Source organism: Lygodium microphyllum, chromosome 19 (genome assembly GCF_053477565.2).
Source record: "Lygodium microphyllum isolate KBCC chromosome 19, Lygodium_microphyllum_v1.1.10, whole genome shotgun sequence".
Lineage (NCBI taxonomy): Eukaryota > Viridiplantae > Streptophyta > Polypodiopsida > Schizaeales > Lygodiaceae > Lygodium > Lygodium microphyllum.
In genome coordinates this window covers 139,682,989-139,699,365 of record NC_141153.1, presented here as the reverse complement: position 1 = coordinate 139,699,365, position 16,377 = coordinate 139,682,989, and the positions used below count along the sequence as shown (strand labels likewise).

Sequence of the window (16,377 nt, the reverse complement as noted above, 5' to 3'; positions counted from 1 at the left end):
GAGGACTCGTCGTAGCCTAGACGAGGTGATGGAGATTGCCACCAACTACTATAGATGTCTTTTCCAGCAGGAGACAGTCTCAGTGATGTAGACAACAGGTCTAGGATCACATCTCGTCCCTCATCATAGAGGAGATGGAACGCTCCCTCTTAGCCCCCTTTACAGAGATCAAGCTAGAGGAGGCTTTCCATACAGAGGACGGGCAGAAGTGCCGGGGAGAGCATGGCCTCTCTAAGGCTTTCTTCAGTACCTACTAGGAGATGGTGAAGGACCCCTCATTGTTGACCTTCTAGGAGATTTTCACTTCAGGACAGATGCTAGGGAGTCTTTCGGCTGGCCTTATGAGTCTCCTTGGGGGAGGCCGGTTGGAGCTATCCCAGTGGAGACCGATCACCTTATTGTCAGTGGCCTATAAGACACTGTCAAAGATGATTGGTAGGCGACTCCGCCCTGTGCTTCTTGACATCATTCATGACACACAGACAAGGTTTGTGCGAGATAGGAGCATCCTAGACAATATATTCACCTTCTTTGAGGCGACAGAGTGGGCCCGACACAATGATTAGGGACTGGCTATATTACTCCTTGACTTCGAGAAAGCCTACGACAGGGTGGATTGGGACTTCTTAGAGGGCACCATGGTGAGGTTGGGTTTCTCCCAGGCATGGATCCGCGGGGCTTCCGCACTTTACAGATCAGCTACCAGCAGGGTTCTCATAGGTGGCAGGCGAGGGGAGGAGTTTCTGCTGGAGAGATCTGTTTGGCAAGGCTGCCTCCTGGCCGGTACCTGATCTTACTCTTTGCAGAGGCGATGTTTCACTTCCCTAGGTCACGTGTGAGTGGGTTACGCGGCCTCCGACTTTCAGTGAGAGAGGAGACAGAGCTGTTAGACTCCAAGTATACAAATGATACAACACTCTACATAGAGGACGATGAGTTGATGTTAGAGAGAGTGAGACTAGCTCTTGAGGTGTTCTGTACTGCAACGGGAGCGAAAATCAACTAGCAAAAGTCGGTTGGTTTCCTTACAGACTCGGACTCTAGCATGGAGTGGAGTCTCCATTTGGGATTTAGATGGGTTTAGGGTTCCAAGTGGGACTCCACATCACTCCTGCCCAACACTTTCTTCCAGTCCTTGACTCTATTTGGAGGAAACTGACCTATTGGAGTACGGATCGCCTTTCCCTAGCAGGCCGAGCCCTGGTGGTTAACATGGTCCTCCTAGCGACGGCTAGGTACATTGCCTCGTGTTGATGCTTTTTCTCATCCTGCACAGTTCAGCTTCGCCGCCTAGTGCGGAACTTCCTTTGGGCCGGGTCAGATGGTTCCAAGGATTCCCAGGCCAAGGTGGCTTTCCCTAGCAGGGCGAGCCCTAGTGGTTAACCAGGTTCTCCTAGCGATGGCTAGGTAGATTGCCTTGTGTTGATGCTTTTTCTCATCCTGCGCAGTTCAGCTTCGCCGCCCGGTGCGGAATTTCTTTTGGGCCGGGTCAATTGGTTCCAAGGATTCCCGGGCCAAGGTGGCATGGGCGATCATCATCTAGCATCAGTCAGAGGGAGAGTTTGCGATCATAGATGCAGAGTATCAGAGTATGGCCCTCTTGGGCAAGCTAATAGTCTGCGGCCTCACACTAGGAGGGCAGACCTGGAAGGTGCTACTGTAGGAGGGTCTCCAAGATTGTAGACCGAGCCTTGGCGGTGATTGGGGGTCGTCCCTGAGATGGATCTTCACGATGGCCCAGATTCCCCTTTTTACGCAGTCTACTTCATGTGTGGCAAGGCCTTCGTATTGCTCTAATTCAGAGCCCCCCAGGATGTCAAGAGGAGATAGAGCGCTAGTCGGTGATTTGGAACCCCCAGGTCAAAGATCGGGATAGGGTACAGATTAGCGAACCATTAGGACATGGCGGGAGGTGTACAGGATAGTGGTGCAGTGAGCATCAGACTGGTAGAGAGGAGTTGAGTTGAGAAGGGAGATAGACACAACAATACTTCAGGAGTGGCTTGCCCCCCGTTACTAGAGCCGGTACAGCTCGGGGAGGTATGGGCCACTAGGTTTTCATTAGCAGGCATCACCCTATAGGTGGCAGGTAGAGTAGGTATTGCGCTCCACATGGGACTTTCTTCACTGTGCAGGATGAGGGTGTCTAGCCCTTGACAGAGGGCAGCGGGATGAGGGGATAGCTGTCCTTTCATGGAGAATGATTTAGGTGGTTGGCCTTCAGGGGAAGACATGGCGGCTGGTGGACCCTTATGTTTTCTGGGAGGAGCTTAGGGAGTGGCTCCTCTGGATTTGGGAGGGCAGGCCACTCAATGAGCTAGAGTGGGATCCGAGAGAGTGGCTATAGCCGGCCACTGCGGTCGCCAAGAAGCCATCGAGGTTTCTGGAGTACACAACGAGGATTGGCACATACGCACTTATGCAAGAGGACATGGATTAGGTGCCGTGATGTAGCAGGTACTGGGCAGAGCACATCATCACGAAGGCTTTCCAACGGAGCTTTTGACGCCGCCTATGGCATAGTTGGAGGCCGAGGAGGGTGTCGTATTTCTTATGGCTGGTGGCACATAGAGGTCTGGCGGTGGGAAGTTGGCTAGCCCAGATGCAGAAGGAGGGAGGTTGTAAGCGTTGTACACATTAGCCTCTGGAAACTTCAAAGCACTGCCTTTGGTCGTGTGAGGTGGCGCAGCTCGTGTGGAGAGGAGCATGTCGCATCCTCTGCCCTATAGCACCCAGCCTTGAATGTATCTCATGGGGAGCTTTTTGCTGCCAAGCAGTCAGCCAGGGCCGTCACCTTTTGTATGAGGCTGGGATGCAGGATACAATATTCATTATTGAGGCAGGGTCGTGCACAGTGGTCGGATTGGAGGCTCTATCCATCTGCCAGGTACTGGAGCTCAAAGCAGAGCGCTCTGAGGTATGGGAGATCATAAGGGGTCTTACTAGATGGCATATGTGGAAGACGCGGTGTCAGGAGGTTTTTGGTGGAGAGAGGCTTTCAGTACAAGGGACCTTAGCAGAGCTTTGAACCTCCATCATCCACTCCGTCCATGGCCAATGGAACCAGGTGCAGGGCGAGTCTCGAGCTCGTTAGGAGCTCCAGTTTAATTTTATGCAGACTTGGGGCAGCCAGGTCCTGTTTTTCGTGATGCAGGTAGGCAGCCCCACATGGCGATACATCCCCCTTCCATGGCTTCTTGCCCCCGTCCCCCCTAGACCGCTCTGAGAGGCTTGTACATTTGATATATCTGTGAGTTTGCATCAGCTCCAACTAGTATGTTGAGCATGAGCATTTCCTTGTATTCAAGTTTTTTCTGAAGTAATATAACTGGCCACACTTTATTTGCAAAAAAACAAACAAACTAAATATAATAAGTGATAAGTCAATGGCCATGTGAGGATCATAATGACCACGGACGTGCTAAGTGTAGACATGCGGACCCATCTAGCTTGGCAGTCGGTCATCAATGTCCTTAGGTGTTGAGCTTGCCATTTTAACACGGGATACCACTCAATCGCTTGATTTGGTGGGCCCGAGGCACTTGATTGCAAGCCAAAGCTTTGTGCTACTGTATATTTTTATTCTTAGGTGAGAAATTACAACAATATGTCTTCATACAGTGAGATGGACTCAAGCAGTGATGATGCCTCTTTGTATGAATATTCACATGGAAATGAAGGAATTGCAATGCTTGACCTTGGACAAGGCTTAGACCATGGACAACAAGCTAAAAATGTTGCTATTGGGCAAGATGCACGACCTTCAGGGCATAAGGAGGCTGATGACCAGCAAAGTGAAGAGGAATTTGATGACCAGTTCAAGAATTAGATGAGGATAGTAGCAAATCTCTTTGCTGAATTAGCGAAGGATTCTCAATTTACCCGATTTTTGAATGCTCCAAAGAAGGATAGCAAAGGCAAGAAGAAGAAGATGTCTTCTACACCTTTGGGACAACAAGATGCACCGAAGATAATGCCAAACCCTTCATTTGAAGATCCCAAAGATGGTAATGAAATAAAACAGTTGGTACCTACAGGGCAAGGAATGCAAATGCATGGCCATCACAGAAGTGCTAATCTAATGGATTTTGGACATCCGGGCATGTATGCCATGATGGGGCAGCAAGGATATTTGGTGGAAGTATGATTTTTGATGCTATGTGTAGAGGACCGCATACAGGAATGTATGGTACATATCGCTATGGTATGCAGCAACCAATGCATGGTGTGTAAGGCACCATGTATTCGGGTATCATTGGAAATATACAGAACCCTATGTGTGGCAGCATTGACTTGATGCCTGGGGAACAAAGTAGTGTGTTTCGTACTGCATCTGCACCCTCGAATGCTTATGGGGCTCAAGGAATGAATGCTCTAATGCAAATGCTCCGTTTGGTGCTGGTTTTGATGTAAATTCAGCAAATGCACCATTTTTGCAGCAACCTGTGTATGACAACTTGATACCCAAAGGGACAGCAAAAGGCTGATGAGGGTGGAAAAGTAGTGAAGTTTGAGTCCTTTAGTGGTGCACAAGATAGGGGTGAAAGCTTTGACTTTCATTCAGGAGTTTGATGTAGTCTATTCAAGGGAGAACTTCACCGAGTCCTTGATTCGAAAGGCAGTCCCTTACTTCAAAGGGAATGCATTACAGTGGTGGTCCACTCTTTTGATGCAAGGTAGAACAGTGTCAATGTGTGTACAATTCAAGTAAATGTTTGTATCGAATTAGTTGAGAAGTACCTTTAAGGTGGACAACATGACAAAAAAATTATGTTTGTGGTTTGCTCAAAGGAATCAAGGATTTTTGCATTAAATCCATGGTGTCTAGCATGTCTTTGCTCATAGAGACTGCTGCTACAACCGATGCTTTGCTGTGCGGGCTTCCTAGAGAGTGGAGACAAGCCCAATAAAAAGTTGTTTAAGGCTGAAAACAACAAAGAAAGAGCTAGAAAATAGTGGCACAATGTAGGGAATCGATGGCTGCAAATAAACTGTTCCAATAGACAGCAAGCTGAAAAATCAGAAAATCAAGGAGATTCCTAAGGAAAGAAGCCCAAAACATCAATGGATTGGTGTCGGATGGTGTTAGTGATTAGCCCAATGATGATGCTATTGAGTTGTGTAGACCATGCGGGAAAATTAGGGATCAACATGCATTAATTTTCTTTGATAATGATGCTGAGCTAACTTCATCTATGTTGACATGGCAATCCATCTAGACATCAGAGAGGATGAGATGGACCCATGGGGGAAGTTTGAATGACATGTAAAGGCCATGCAGAGTCTGTCACACCACTCATTGGAAAGTTTCGGTTGCATATATAGGGATATGTGGACAACAAAGAGCTCTTCATTGTTCCACTTCAGGATTATGATGTACTGAGTGGTATGCCATGGTGTCATCGTATGCATGCGATGATTGATTCTTGTGCAAAAAAAATCACTATTTAGCATAAGGAAAAGGTACTCACACTTGATGTAAAGTTAAAAGGTGAATCTATCCTTGTTGTATCTACAGTTGTCATTTTAAAGTAATGAAAAATCATCTTTCAGGGTACTTGGATTTTACTAAGAATAAAGATAATAGTGAGAATGTTGAAAACATGTCTAAGTTAGAGAAGGATTACATGTCATTTTTGAAAATATATGTTGATTGCTTCTCTCAATCACTTCTAGGGCAGCTACCGCCCGAACGGCTAGAAGATCATGGCATAGATCTTATCTCTGAAAGTAGCCCATTGTTTCAGCCCATCTCATCTCTTTTTTTTTCTCTAGTGCTTTTGGTGTAGAAAAAGGATGGTCCATAGCATATGTACATTGATTATCGTGCTTTGAACAAGATCATGATAAAGAATCTCTTTCCAATTCCTTGCATCAATGATGTTATGGATACATTGCAGGGGACAGCCATATTCAGCTATATAGATTTAAAAAGTGGGTATCATCAGATATACATTAGATTGGAAGATGTGCCTAAGACAACTTTCAAGTCATCTTTTAAATTGTAGGAGTTTCTTGCTATGCCTTTTTGACTTACAAATGCTTCTGCCACGTTTAATCGGATGATCGATCAGATTTTCAAGTCACATAGAGGCACTTTCTTTGATGACATGATTGTCTATTCAAAGAACGAGGCAGAGCATAGAAGACACTTGGACATTGTGCTCAATGAACTGTTTGAGCATAGGTTGGTTATCAATGATAAGAAAAGTGAATTCTTCTTGCATGAAATCCACTTCTTGGGGCATATTGTATTGGCTAATGGTATTCGCATGAACCTTGTAAAGGTTGAGGTAATACGATCATGGCCACCTTTGAGGAATGTGCATGAGATCCGTAGCTTCTTGGATTAGGTTCTTACTGCTTTTGCTTAAATTGCATTTTCATTGTATGCTTTGCAAAAGAAGGATGTACCATTTAGATAAATAATAGTGGAAATTTCAGCACTTGAAAAGTTGAAGGAAAAGATGATATCAAATCCTTTGCTTGTGTTGTCCGATCTAAGGAAGTCATTGGTAGTTTAATGTGATCCATTTCATAACAGCATTGGGGTTGTTCTTATGCAAGACAGCCTAGTCGTAGCTTATGAGAGCCAAATTCTTCACAATGCAGAAAAGAATTAACAGGTTTATGAGAAAGAGCTATTGGCTGTAATTCATGCACTATCGATGTGGAAACATTATTTGTTGAGGGACTGATTTTACAGTGTAGACAGACCATCAAACTTTAAAGATACTTTCTGACGTAGACAAAGTTGTCAAAGAAACATATGAGATGGGTAAATTTTCTCTCTATGTTTCAATTTTAGATTATACATATCGATGGTAAAAAGTATGTTGTCGCTAATGCACTGTCACGCAAGCCACAAATTTCAGCCGTCAATACGGTTTATTACACTTGGTTGCTATAGAAGAGCAATCTATTGCTCATTCGGACTTTGCTAATGTTTATGATCAACTTTGCAATGGCCAAAGGCATGAACACTTTGTGCTAAGAGATGAATTTCTGATGATGCATGGACGATTGTGTGTCACAAAGGAGTTAAGACCTAGAGTTATCACTGAAAGTCATGCTCCTGTGTATGTAGGACACAAAGGTATTGATGGCACGGTCAAGGGAGTGGAGCATTTCTTTTATTGGCCAGCTTGAGACATGATGTAGAAAAGTTTGTTAGGACATGCATCGTATGTCAAAAGGTAAAGCATGATAGGTAAAAGCTGCCGGGTTTGTTGCAGCCCTTGTCTATTCTAGATAGGCCTTAGCAAAGCATTGTAATGGACTTTATTTTTTAGCTTCCTAAGATACCTATGGAGAATGATGGGATATGGACTATCATTTACAGGTTTGGCAAACAAGCCCATTTTATTCCGATGAGGAAGAAAATAAGAATGATCATATGGCACAATTGTTTTTGCAGTACATCTTTAAGTATCGTGGTATGCTTAAGTCAATCATTAGTGATTGAGACCCTTGGATGACCATTTTACTTTGGAACGGTTGTTTGAGAATATGGGTACTATGCTGAAATTCTCATTATCCTTCCATCCGTAGATAGATGGTCAGTCTGAGGAAGCAAATTCCAAAGTGTTAGATCTTTTGAGGTGCTATGTTTCAAACCACAAGACACAGTGGGAGCAGTATTTGCCCTTGGTTGAGTTTGCTTACAACAACACAATGCATACTTCCACGGGTAAAGCTCCATTTGAGGTGGTTGAGAGTGGCAAGAAGGTACCACGTATTTTGTAAACTAAGGATAAGATCTTTGAGGTTGATCGTTATGTGAAAAACTTGGATGTAGTCTATACAAAGATAAAATATGTACTTCAAAGATCGCAAGAAGAGCAAAAGGGAATAGCTGATCGCCACAGATGTACTTTAGAGTTTGCAAAGGGTGATTATGTATTGCTGCATTTTGAAAAGGCAAGGCTCAAAAAGATGAAAGGAAAAGAAAGATTGTATTCAAAGTTAAGTATGAGATATTATGGGCCCTTCCAGGTGTTGGAGAAGATCAACGATGTGGATTATCAGCTAAAATTACCACCACATTGGCGGATACACAATGCCTTTCATGTGAGCTTATTGAGGCCTTTTCATGGTGATGTGCCAGAGGATATGTCTGCTGAAATCCAGCCTGAGGTTGAGGAGTTGGATGAGATTTTGGTGCACGAGTAGATTTTAGCATATAAGGAAAAAAATTGGCAAAGGTAAAGTTTCCAGGAGATACTTCGTGAAATTTCTGAATTCTTCACCAATGGATGCCAAATGGTAGGAAGAGGATGACTTGGCCGACTATCCTCAGTTGTTGTAGCTTTATCTAGATGCCTTCCAGTTAGAGCCGACTCTAGTCGGGCTTCATCAGGTTCAGTAGAACGAGGGTCCGAAGTATTACCTGATGCTCAAGGGGGAGGTAGTACTTCCACTCCTCTAGCTATGGATAGCTTTTGTATCTAGTGGATCTCCAATGTATTCTGCATGCATTCAAGGTACTATGCTGACAGTATAATTGCCATGAGGTCATTACTTAGTGTACTAGTCATTGTGAGATATTTGCAGATAAGTATGAGTTTCACTGGACTACTGGAACTATTTTTTTTGCATAAGCTTATGATCGATTGCTGGTCAGCTTTTGCAATGAGTTTGTGATCACTTTGGGGTCACATTTGCAGAAGTTTGTGATCAGTTCTCAGATCAGCAAGTGATCAGTTTATGATCAGATTATGCTCTGTTTTCAATGGTTTACATCTGGTTGCATGGACAACAACATATGTTATGATGCCATTGATGTTTTGGCCATGGCTTATACTTGGTTATCCTATGCTATGGTCACATGTCATGTGATAATTTGGCAATGTTTTTGAGATTCTTTGTGAGCCTTATGTTATGTTATGTTGGCGGGTAATTTTCAGCATGTGTTGGGCATATGGAATGGTTGAGCAGCAGTGCACAATATTGTGTTAACGATGATGCCTTATGGAAATTCTAGTTCATTATTTTGCTTTTGATGCATCTGGCAGTGCAATCGAGAACGATTGTAAGGATTTTAAGGGGAAGGACTGCCATGAGGACATGTATTTTTCAAACCTCACTTAACATGTGGATTAATTTTTAATCACATGGTTAAGTAAATGTTACACATGTAAGGTGTAATTGGGGTTAGAGTGAATGAATGAGCTCGGGGCCCAAGGAAATCACGGGATGCCAAACGCAAAAGTTGCTATAAGTTATGCCACATAGGTACTTTGTGGTATCTGGTGCTAGTTATTAGCCTAGGTCATTCATTCGGCCATAAGTGTCAATTGGTGACACTAGAGAAGTAGTGTTTAATGATACCTAATGCCAATCTGATGGTCAAAGGTGACGCAGAGACACTCGGGAATGGAAGTTGCCCAGCCAATTTAATTATTGGCCAGCCAGATTATTTTTCTGAGCACCGAAATAATTATTAGATTAATTTTCAGTATTTAAAGATTGAAAATTAATATTTAATTATGAAAAATGTTGAAAAACCATTTGGCAAGATTGCCGTTGCCAAAAATGCCCATGCAAGACTAAAAAACGTCTTTGGAGGCTAGAGAGAGGCATTTTAGTGCATTTAACATGCAAGAGAGACGGAGAGGATGCTGCTCATCCGATTTGCAGCCATTGAAGGACCTTCTGAGGCAGGCTTGGGCAAGAGAAAACCAATCAATAGCAGGTGACACCATCTACAGGTTGTTGAGACAGGGCATCAATAGTAAATGACTAATTTTCTTTAGTTCTTTGCATCTACAAGTTGTTGAGAACGGGGCAACATTACTAAATGACCGACTTTCTTCAGTTCTTCGCAAAGGAAGTCTGAATTTTTTCTCTCCTCGGCATTCTCTCTCATCTTGCAGCCTTTCCACAGCCTTGCTTCAAAGATTATAGCATTGACATCATTAGAGACTGAGAAATTTCAGATTTCTCTACTGTAAATCCTAATTTTGCAACATAAATTAGGGTTTAGCAATAGCCTTGAGAAAGCCAAAAATTGGAAGCTCTAAGACTTGGATTCAACAGGGCTGAAGTTGTTTTCAGTCAAATTCAGGTGGAGGGACCAGCAAATCAATGAATTTGGGCATTTTCCATCTCCATCAAAGTGGATGAAGTCCAATTGATTCCTCGAATGAAGGGGCAAATCAGATTGAAGACTTGTTGGTCATTTTGGATAGCAAGGGGAGTTGGAATACCGAAATGGATTGGGAGAATCCCATTGTACATCAACTTCTTCTTCAATTAAGTTAAGGAAATACTGAAAAGGTGGCCAGTTTTGGGGTCAACAAGGTGTCCATTGTCCAAGTTTTGGGGCCAACAGGGTGTCCATTGTCCATTGTCCATTGTCCAAGATTGTAAGTTATTTTGCATTTTCTCAATTTTGTAATAAATGTTACTGTTGTAACTAGGTTGTAGTCAGGGAATTACCACCCTTCCACGGAAGGAGGTTGGTTTCAGATAGCATTGGACCTTTGACTTCTCACCATGGCCACCATACCAAGATGGAAACCTCCTTTGTAATTTGAATGACACCTCAATAACTCCTAAAACCACGTACCATAGTTGCTTTTGCAGAAACCATGCTTTCATAACAGCGCTCGAAGTTAAATAATTGGACCATGAAGTTTATCATCAATGGAATAGCAAAGAGGTGCCATATGGAGAGGATAGGATGAGAGAGAGAGAGAGAGAGAGAGAGAGAGAGAGAGAGAGAGAGTACAGCCCTCTTTGTCTTCAAGTTGTTCTTGCCTATTCCATTTTCTTAAATGGACAGCCCTGTGGCACATATGGCGTACTCGCAATGCCTTTATTTTTTATTCGACATCGGGCATCCATGGGCATGTGGCCCATGTGCGTGGATTGGTCTTATGGCAAATCACTTCTATGATGTCAGCAGACCTGGTCCTTCCGGACATTGTTGCTCCCTGGCTGGCGATTGTTCGCTCTACTCCAGCTGTTCTTTCTGTCTGATTTATTAGAATTTAGAATTGGCTATGTAATAGGTTGTTCTGAGAAGCCTGCTCACATCTTGTAAATTTCTACAGTGACAGTGTGAGAGAGATTGAGTATGCTGACCTGATGGTCTGATGTAATAGCATGTAAGAGATACAGTGAGAATGTTGACCTGATGGTCTCATGTAAATATTTACTACTTAATTCAATTATCTTCACGAAAAAAAGAGAGAGTACAGCCAAACCCAGCAAAGAATGCACTTGCACGAGTTCACATGCAGTGTAAAAGACAAAATCTAATCAGGAAAATAAGATGACTGCTGCAGATAGACACAATCAGATCAAAAACAGCCAACAGACCTTGAAAAATCAGTACCCCAACTTGCAGGGATGAACAGATGTGGAAGGCAGATGCTGAACAGGAAAAGCAGTCACGAGCACATCAAATGCAGGCCAGACAGAAATTAAACAATGTAGAAATTAAAATGCAGACAGGTGTAGACAAAACACAGGCAAAGGAGGGCTGTAGACTGAATGATTCATAGTGGAGGTGTTCAACGGCATGCATGGACCCAACACAGTCGTTAGAAAACATGTCAAAAGTGGGTGCAGCAATGAAAGCGAAGAAGAGTTTTGTAATAAAATCCACAACACAAGAGAAAAGGGAAAACAGAAGAACAGTGCAAAGAAGAGCTTGGAAAAATGCTTAGGAGCTCCTTGCCAATAGGATATGCACTGGAAGACTATAAGTGAATGAATCACCGAGGCCGAGTAAATAGGCATAAAATAATGCCCATTATAAACCAAGTCTCAGCCAGTATCATGATGTCCCAGAAGTAAAAATGAGCACTAGAAAAATAACTAAAATAATCTCATGGGCCCAGCCACAGGTACAGATGCATAGATTCACTCATCAGCTGAGTAATTTGCTAACAACCCTAACCCTAAATTGTACCTGGTCCATTCACACTAGGTCACTTTATGACCAGTGTCACCAATGCTACTAGCACCCATCCAAATTTCCAAGGATGTAACATGGTGAGGTGTATTTTCTCTAGGGTTAGGCTACTTCATGGCATACCTTGATTAATGCACATTTCCTTTCTATTTGTACATGAGTTGTGTGCACTTTTTTTGTCACCACACAATTATGATTCAGTTATTGCCTCCGCTTTTGTTCCCTTCACTATTATAGAAGCCCTTTTATGCAGTTTCCCAAGCATGAAGTCCATATTTCATATTTCTTTTGAGTGCCATAGCAGAGACATAATTGATCTACTATTCTTCTGTTCTTTGCATCTAAGGAAACCCTTGTTTTCTCTTAAGAAGTGGATAACATCTAGTTGACGAAGCTAATGATCAGTGGAAGAGTTGGAGTGTTGCATTGGTAGAGGCCAATGCTTCACTGATAAGAACAAGGGCCACATTGCGAGAACTTTATTGTGGTCCTTGTCTAGGGCTAGCTTGTGATAAGGCAGGTGAAGACACATGGAAGTTGCTCAAAAACATTCACAATGTGAAATCCAACTGATCTGGCAAAGTTATCAGCCGCATTTCGTCCATCTCACATATGTGTGGCTATTTACCCCTTTCTTTGGTCATGACATTTATTTTCTCTAGTGTTAAGCCACTTTATGGCATACCTTGATTAATGTACATTTATTTTCTATTTGTGGACTAGGAGAGATGCCCTTTCACACCCTTATGAACATCTCATTTGCTTATTCAGCAAATTATGCGGCTTATTGTAGGAGGATGGCAGCTGCGCAATCATTGAGTGTATCTAATATATCTAATGCTTTTTGCTTTGTGGTAGTGAAACCAGACGTGTGTAACAGTCTGACATGCTTAATCACTTTTTCATGCATGTGTGCATGCCATATGTTAAAGATGGTCATATTAGCAATCGTTCCATCTTATGCTTATCTAGAATGTATTGATTATCCCAAATCTATCAGATATTTGTGGAGTGGTAGCTAATGTCTATTTGTTCCTTTGGGCTGGTGGCAGGTGGAACCTATTCGTAACCTCTTTGCAGCACTGTTCCTTTCAAGTATAGGAATGCTGATCAATGTGCAATTCCTATTCAGTCACATGGATATACTTCTTGCATCTGTGATCCTGGTCATCATTGCTAAAACTGCAGTTGTTACTCTTGTGGTCAGAGCATTTGGCTACAGTATCAAGAATTCATTCCTTGTATGCTTCTCAAGAATCTCTATAATTAAATTCGTCTATATTGAATTATGATGTTGATTGATGTAGCTTGCTGTGTTATTTCTGAGAGGCAGTGCAAAGTTTCTCACACTTATTTTGAGTAGGTTATAAGTTTGCCCTTCACAAGGGGGAGAGTTTGTAGACTGTTTTGCAAGCCCTAGTGTATTTATGAGAACATTTTTGTGATTTCTTTATTGTCTTTGATTTACTGGTGTGTAGGTGGGAATGTCCTTGGCTCAGATTGGAGAGTTCGCTTTTGTACTTTTAAGCCGTGCTTCCAACATGCACCTTGTAGAGGTAACATTTTCACCAGTGATGACCATGACCATGCCCATACCCATGACTAAAGGACGATGCTGTTAATGTAGAAATAACGACCCTGAATTCAATTATATTAATTGTAAGATCTATGGGAAGATAACCTCTCGAGTAATGCAAATCTTGCTATGTAGCATGGGGGGTACCATGGAGTGAGTGAAAAACATATTTGCATATACCTGGGCTAAGGCTAGATCTTGGTCCTGCAAACTGAACAGTACATGCAGACAAAGCATTGTGATAGTCAACTATATGGAAGCTATGCATGAAGTGCTTGTTTCCTTCAATTGAGTAGGCTGATTAAAGTCTCTTCTTGGCTTCTTGCCTTCTTGCCTCTTTATCTATTTCAAATACTTGAGACAGCGCTGGGCAAGGATCCTTGGATTTGAGAATGAGAGGTTAATGACAATGGAGAGTTGATTCTTGTATGAAATGCTCGCCCTTCAGACAGAAAAAGAAGGAAACAAAAAGAGAGAGAGAAAAAGCTGTCTTATGACGGCAGGAGACTATTGGGTTTGGCCTATCTTCCTTAGTCTGATCCCCCAAAGTGGTCTGTCATTTTTGTCTATAAGGTAGGGTCTCTTATCTCTCGAATAGGTATGAATGGTCCATTGAAGAAAAACAGAAAAAGGAATGTCTTCTGAGGGGGTGTGTCTATTGGGTTTAGTGGTCTTTAATCTTCGTCTATGGGATAGAGTCCTCATCTCTCAAATAGGTACAAATGATCCATTCCTCTTGGGAGCCGTAATGTTGTTTGAGAATGTCTGGATCTCTTTCTGGTGGTAGGTGGGCAATTTAAGAGTTTGGATATCATCTGCACTGCTTGATGGAGGGAAGGGTGACCATTTTGGGGACTGAGACAGTAAGTCTTTCATGTTTGGTTTTGTGCAGAATAAACTTTACCTTTTGCTGCTAGGTACGACAGCACTAAGTTTGGTGAGTATGATTTGTGCATTGTATTATTTGTAGTTCTCTTGTTAAGTTGGCATTGTGATATTTTGCTCATAGATTTGCTTTGCCGCAGGTAACAACTCCCTTGCTTTTCAAATTCATTCCAATGATAATGCACCTTGGCATTCTGATGGGCTGGTTCTCATCCGATTCCTCTTCAACTGAGGTACCTGTAGAGCCTTGCTGAAATTGTGATAAAAGAGTTAGAGTTGTCTGAGCCATAGATTTGCACCACTAGGTTGTCTGTAGGCTGAGCTAGATGTTGATTTGCAGGTGTTAGTAAAAGGGGAGGCTGTTCATTCTGGAAACACCCAGCAATTAGTTGTTTCAGTCCAAGGTTCTCAAAGATGATGCAGTCTTTGAATGTCGTGGAAAGAACCATCTTTCAGCCCGATGCTAGTGTGCTTCGTGTTTCTGTTACAGGTTTGCCGGAAGCAAGATCATGATTGAGGCTTGGGTCTGTCTGCGGAGATGTGGCAAAGAACATGCATGAAAGGCCAACTAAAATGAGGCTACAACATTTGTTGTAGTGGTTGGGCCATTCAGCAGTCTTTTCATGCGGTGAGTGAAAGCTTCTTAAAGTCTTTTCCAGCCACAAATGGATGAGTACATTGCATAATCTATATTCCTTTTTTGGTCTCGTGGTGGGAGAGTCCTGGAGGCAAGTTTTATTGAGGTGTCTGCAATTTGTAAGGAGTAGCCTTAGTTGCTGCCCAGCGCAGTTGCTATGATAATGTAATCATTTTTTGCGAGTCCCGTCTTTATTTGCTCAGAGTTTGGAACAAGATTTTGAGTGTACAAATGGCGCATTGGACCTCACCATGATGTCAAGTAATATCAAGCCTGGATGAATGTTCTAGGTGAAAGCTAATCCAAATTGCGGTCTGTTTAATTAGCAAACTGTGTGAGAGCACTTGCATCCAGGTCAATGATCAGTTGACGATACATGGCTCATTGGCCTCACCAGCTAGTAAAAGCTAATCGGTGAAGGAATGGGCAAGGAGATGTGGATGACTTCCTCTGGTTTTTACCCGGTCTTGTACCTATTTTTGGGACTCTCCAAGAAAAGAAAGACATCTGGGCTAAGCAGATATTGATAAGAGTTGATATCCTATTTCTTCAAAAAGGCCAACACAAAAATGCTTCGGGAAAGTGCTTCTGAGGGTTGTCAACTTGTCATTTGTGTAGCGTCTTCAAAATATACTAAGATGCTTGTATTATTGGTTCTATGCGTTTTACAATTTTTGTTGCGAGGTTGTTTCGATGTTCAATGTGTTCAATCCTTTTCTCATCATGCTCATGCTCTGAAATGGTTTGAGTGCTCATGGTCCTGGATGATGAGGAGTTGACCATATCCGCCCTTGAAACAAGATTATTTAAGGCGTTCATGTTCTAGTGGAACCAAATTCTTGCTTTTTGGTGGTTTCCAAAACCTTGTGTAGGGATCTCTTTCATAGTTTGATTGGATTAGTATTGAGGAAGATGGGTACATTGTTTGAAAGGATATCAATGGTCATAGTGGGGATCCTAGTACTCAACCCACATGTTGTCTTAGGATCGTTATGCATTAATGCAGCATTTGGCTCTACTACATGGTTGTAAGGTTCTAGGATTCACGCATTTTACTAGGTAAAGGTTAAAGGGGAACCCGTAGTGTCCATCTACGACTATATGTACTTGTGGCTACTAAAGAGGTTATTGGATGTTGCCATACAAAAGAACGAAGATTGGGGGATGTAATCAAAATTTATGTCCAATTGTATTGGTGAAGGCTAAAATAAGCAACAAAATATGTTCTTTTGATAAATAATGTGCGTGTAAAGGAATATGTATTGGGTTTTAAAATGTTTGATGTGGCTAAAATTACATTGTTTCCCTATGAACATTGGGAATTATGATTTTCATGGTAAATGCAATGGTCATTGC

At 42.4% G+C, this 16,377-nt stretch overlaps 1 protein-coding gene across 6 annotated transcripts in view; it reads left to right on the top strand.

The window, feature by feature from the left end:
* Positions 1–15,722, top strand: part of LOC148020437 (K(+) efflux antiporter 5-like) — a 178,845-nt gene extending 163,123 nt beyond the window's left edge. For 4 of the 6 annotated variants that reach the window (XM_087700745.1, XM_087700744.1, XM_087700739.1 and 1 more), the window contains 6 exons: positions 12,976–13,164; positions 13,402–13,479; positions 14,392–14,436; positions 14,525–14,617; positions 14,725–14,788; positions 14,875–15,722. In XM_087700745.1, the coding sequence (XP_087556871.1) occupies positions 12,976–13,164; positions 13,402–13,479; positions 14,392–14,436; positions 14,525–14,617; positions 14,725–14,788; positions 14,875–14,897 (492 nt within the window). In that variant the 3' untranslated portion in view covers positions 14,898–15,722. Of the gene's footprint in view, positions 1–12,975; positions 13,165–13,401; positions 13,480–14,391; positions 14,437–14,524; positions 14,618–14,724 lie in introns of all 6 variants that reach the window. The other 2 variants (XM_087700743.1, XM_087700741.1) reach the window with 2 other exon arrangements.
* Positions 15,723–16,377: the final 655 nt, after the last annotated feature.